The 4,693-nt window shown below is 40.3% G+C and overlaps 1 protein-coding gene across 1 annotated transcript in view; it reads right to left on the bottom strand.

The window, feature by feature from the left end:
• The window catches only part of LOC104727551 (transformation/transcription domain-associated protein-like), a 14,539-nt gene that overhangs the window by 3,038 nt on the left and 6,808 nt on the right, over positions 1 to 4,693 (bottom strand). Inside the window, exons 15-22 of the mRNA XM_010446647.2 lie at positions 4,660 to 4,692; positions 3,806 to 4,218; positions 3,309 to 3,726; positions 1,847 to 3,145; positions 1,325 to 1,585; positions 942 to 1,232; positions 424 to 861; positions 3 to 229 (exon numbers count right to left, since the gene is read on the bottom strand). Of these exons, the coding sequence (XP_010444949.1) occupies positions 3 to 229; positions 424 to 861; positions 942 to 1,232; positions 1,325 to 1,585; positions 1,847 to 3,145; positions 3,309 to 3,726; positions 3,806 to 4,218; positions 4,660 to 4,692 (3,380 nt within the window). The remainder of the gene's footprint in view (positions 1 to 2; positions 230 to 423; positions 862 to 941; positions 1,233 to 1,324; positions 1,586 to 1,846; positions 3,146 to 3,308; positions 3,727 to 3,805; positions 4,219 to 4,659; position 4,693) is intronic.

Below are 4,693 nucleotides of genomic sequence, written 5' to 3'. Positions count from 1 at the left end.
GCTCGAAATCCTGTTTGTATTCTCTCACAAATGCGACATGCTTGGTCACAGCATCTGCAGAAAAACAAGCTCTGCATACACCCGAGAGTTCTTTCTTGAGCGGTTGGGGAACTTCGGCAGTGGTGGCAGTTGGATATTTGTAACATCGATGCAACAAAGCATTCACAACCGCAAGAAGTCTTTCTTCCGGTAGGGTAACAAACCTCGAACCTATTTCCGTGAGAAGAACCTGAGAGGAATAATTAATAATTAGATTATCCAAGTAAAGAAGCAGTAAACGTGCAATTGAGTTAAAATCTGAATCTGAGCTACATAAACCAGGCAGTAGTTTTTTCTTTTCCTACTTTTTTGGGATTTTTCTACCACATGAAATTTGTATGGAGAGAACTTAAAGAATCAGTATATTCACCAACAGAATACTACCTCAAGTTCACTGGCCAAGTTGTTATGTTTACTCCTAAGAGCTTCCATAATATCCTTTGCAGCATCAAAAGCACCAGCAGCAGACATTGCCAAGGAAGCACCATCCCGTATTACTGCGTGTTGACTATTTTCATTGATAGTTGAACTGCTTTGGTTCATAGGCTGATCATTCCCTGAATTAACATTGTTTTCCATAGCGGCACGTTCACTTTCTTGCGCATGTGGGTTACCATTATCACGGGTGGTTCCAACAGCCCCACTTGTTTGAGCACCTTGATGGATTTGAGTTTCTGATGGTAAATTGCCTCCACCATGAACCGCACTAACACCAGGAACATTCTGCTGCATTCTTTGAGCCAAAACAATTCTGCTAAGTTCAGATTTATTTACTGCATCACGGCGTTCTAGTAAGTAGGTGCGAAGCCAGTAATAGAGAGCCTGAAATGGAAAACAATTTCACACTCAGATGAAATGACCAAAAAGAAAGTTCACCTAAATACAACACTAATATGATTTACCTGCGGGAATACTGCAGCAATTTTCATTAGAACTAATTTGCAATGGGGTGCTTCTGTACGCTGCAAGGAAAGCAACAGCTGTGGGATCCAAGAAAGCCACACCCAGTGAGGTACTTGGTCCAAGTGTTTATCAAATGTTCTACCAACATGCTCATTTGCTGTATCGAAACTAAGAAGATAAAGAACACGAGCCATGTGACTTCTGGAATTGGAAACTCCAAATCTTATACCCTGAAGAAAGCAGCTAACGGCATATTCCAGCCAGATTTCCTCTTGTGTTTCTTGGTATGCCTACGAAACAAAAGTAGAATATAATGTCTAATATGAGGACAGGGACTATTCATAGCAAACGAATAGAAGCAGCAACCAATCAGAATAAGTACCATCTCACAGTAATTTCCCCAGCTTATCCATCCTTTGGGTAAATTTTTGAATAGGGTGATTGCGTTGGAATATGCAATATTAGCACCTTCAGTGTCGTTTAGCTTCAAATGAAAATCCCCCTTTAGTCGAAAAATTTCTGCCTTGTTCTTCGCTAGAAAGAACTCCAAATTTGTGCTATTAACCAGATTAAGACCAGTAGCGAGCTCTCCTTTCGTTTCCAGATGAGCTTTTGCCTGCTCTTTAATTTTAACAAAGGCTTCCTACATCCACAGACGTGGCCAACAGAACTTTAATAATTAACAATATTTCAAGCTCAAACAAAACAGGGAACGTAAACTTATTATATAGGATCGTGGCAAAGGATGAGAGGTGGCAATACATGACTTCAAATATCACACACATGCTAATTGATGGATTAACAATTAAACGAATACTATAACAAATCCATCATCTGTTATGTCATCACATGTTCAACCCAAAGAAACTCAAATAATAAAGTTAAAGGTCTACGAGAATTGTACCTGTACTTCCATTTGTGAGTGCCCATACATTTTTTCAAGTATCTGAACGCTAACATCATAAAGCCCTTGTTTCCGAGCTATCCTAGCAAGCTTATTGACGTTCCATGCTTTGTCACGATAACCAAGGTGATGAAGTTGAGTATTTGAAGTTATAAAGTCCTTAAATGCATCAATAACAACATTATACATCTCATTCCTCCACTGCAGCATATCATACCAGATGGTCATATTATCCCATTCATTTGGAGTTCTTAGCCTCCAAGTCTCAAGAATGTCTTTCAGATCTGCATAATGATTTCCCTGTCCCCCAACAGCAGCATTTCCAGGAACTTTACTCCCATTTGTGATGTCAACATAAATTCTAGAAGACTCTTGCACCTCCACTAGTTGTTGGAATTGCTGCAGTAGAGGCACCCTAGCATGAAGAGACATTTCCGGTAACTGCCACCACTGTTCCAAAGCAAGATCAACGCCTTTCCCAACTATGTTTTCAGCATCTCCTACACCGTTTGCATTTTTTTCATGAAGGGCAAAACAAGCTTGAACCAAACGAAGCTTCGGCGTCTCTTCCACTTGTGCTTTGGGTATCACATGATCTTTCAAGTATGCCCAATCTGGAGCTTTCCAAAGACTATCAAGCAAAATTTCATAATTCTCGGTGCTTTTTCCAAAATCTACCAGGGCATCCCACTGACCAAGTTGAGTGGCACAGTGGAGCCATTGCTCCTCCCACAGGCACATTTCGGCCTTAGGTACTGTGTTATTGTAAGTGCCTTGGGTTGCCTTAACCATTGCCTGATAAAATAGGCTCTGAGCACGTTGCCAAAATCCATGTTGAACCATTGAAAGCCCAGCTCTCGATTCGGTGGTGTTGGACCTATTCTTCCACAATCCAAATCTCCTGTCATCTTCGTTTAACAAACGATAAAGCTCAGCAAGAGACTCAGCACATCTTGATTCATTCGTGAACAGCATGACATGAGTCTCTAACAAAGTCAATGCAAGATGCCATGCATTGTACGTTTTTCCTATATATTTGATAAGCTCACTAGGCATCCTAGGTTGAGGATGGCTCAACTGAAGCCCTTCCAGAAGTGCTTGAACAACATTTGGTCTGTGCCCTTGCTGCTTCTTGTGGTAGTCCTTCGAAAGTAGAGAAATCATAGGCTTAGCTAAAGCTTTCTGCTCTTCCTTGTGTAGAGTTGCCCACACAATTGGAAATACTAGCACCCACAAATGGTAAGCAACATTGGCATCTGTGTGAGCAAGCTCCCTTAAAGGGATAACAACATCAGCGACCTATAGCAGAAAAAGAGAACATAATATCTATTCAGATTAATCCAGCTTCCAAAGGTAAAAAAACCCAAAAGAGCCTAAAATAATTAGTAACTATTCTCGATTTAACAGGACAAAAGAAAGCACCATAACGCCTCAGCAAAAAATTTAAATAATTTGCAATCACCTGAAGTTTGCTTGCCGCACTAAGAAATTGTGCATGCTTCATTACAATGCTATCAAACATTGAGCCAACTTCTTCAGGTCCCTCTGGCATAGCAGGTGGTTGGTAATGTGTTCCAGGATTTTGTGATGACAAAAGTGGTACTACCCTGGCAGAATTCGGTGCTAGCGTAATGGGCTTCTCCTCAATTAAAATGGCTAGGAGGAGATCAAGACCCTGTTTGAGCCAAAAAACATCACCCATAGCTTCCCAATCTTGGTTTTGAATAATATACTGCAACCGTGCAAATAAATTTTTTCCGAGAGACTCATGGTATAACAAGAAGAACTTCCTTCGCATATCAGGATCCCTTGCCCGTAAACCAAGCATGGAATGTCTCTCAACTTTCAGAGAGATCTCTTGTCGGAGTGCCAACGGATACCTAATAGTGAAAAACAGATGATATTATCTCTCTCATAAAAAGCTTTGACTCAGGATAAGATTTAAACAAGAAAACTTACTTCGTTGAATCGGCACAAAGTCCATATAAAAGCTGGAGATACGCCTTATCCCACTCATCCAAAGCAACAGATGAGAAGTGCTGCTTATCAACCTGTGCAAGCTTCTGGAGGAAAGAAACTATATCTTTCTGGGTAAGAAATGCACCAGAGGACCCCGATAAACTTGTTTTCCCGAAATCATCCTCAGCCCACCTTTTTAACATGTCTAGCACGCAGATAAGCACACTAGAATCAGTCCCCTTTTCTGAAAGCAACGTGTTCAATATTTGAGTCACAGGTCTTTTGCAATCCGCTAAAAGCATAACCCTTTCATCAATAAGTTCCAAGACCGACTTTATATTAGATATGACTACCCCAACATCAGCAGTTTGACGAGAAGAAGTTACTGCAGAATCTGAATCTGTCCGCTGGCTCTAAAAAGGGGCAGCAAAAAGGCACAAGAGTAAGCCACAATTGGGGAAACATTTAACAAATACCTAGTTATTAATTCTAAAAAGGAAGGGAAAATTTACAGGAGCTAGCAAAAGAGAGAAATGATATCCTGAATTTGATAGTATAAACGTACGTACCAAAAACATGTCAGCAAATATTAACTAACCAAAACATGTCAGCAAATGATATAAGGAGATGGGTCAGAGCCCGAAGATAATGAACCTGAGGACTATAGAAGTGAAAATCTTACGAAGGCATGAAGAAAAAGCTACATAGCTATTTAGATGCACTAGATATTCTAACACTCAGTCAATAAGGTGGTAAATGCCATGTAAAATCCATTTAACCTCAGATAAGGAAGAAATAAAGCATATGATTTTATCTCTTACGAAAAAGGTAGCTATTACTAAAGAATAACTTACTTGTCTAGGATGAGCACCCGCTGCTGATCCCAGA

The sequence above is a fragment of the Camelina sativa genome, chromosome 11, assembly GCF_000633955.1.
Source record: "Camelina sativa cultivar DH55 chromosome 11, Cs, whole genome shotgun sequence".
Classification (NCBI taxonomy): Eukaryota; Viridiplantae; Streptophyta; class Magnoliopsida; order Brassicales; family Brassicaceae; genus Camelina; species Camelina sativa.
The sequence above is the reverse complement of the archived record's forward strand: the minus strand, read 5'-3'. Positions and strand labels throughout refer to the sequence as shown.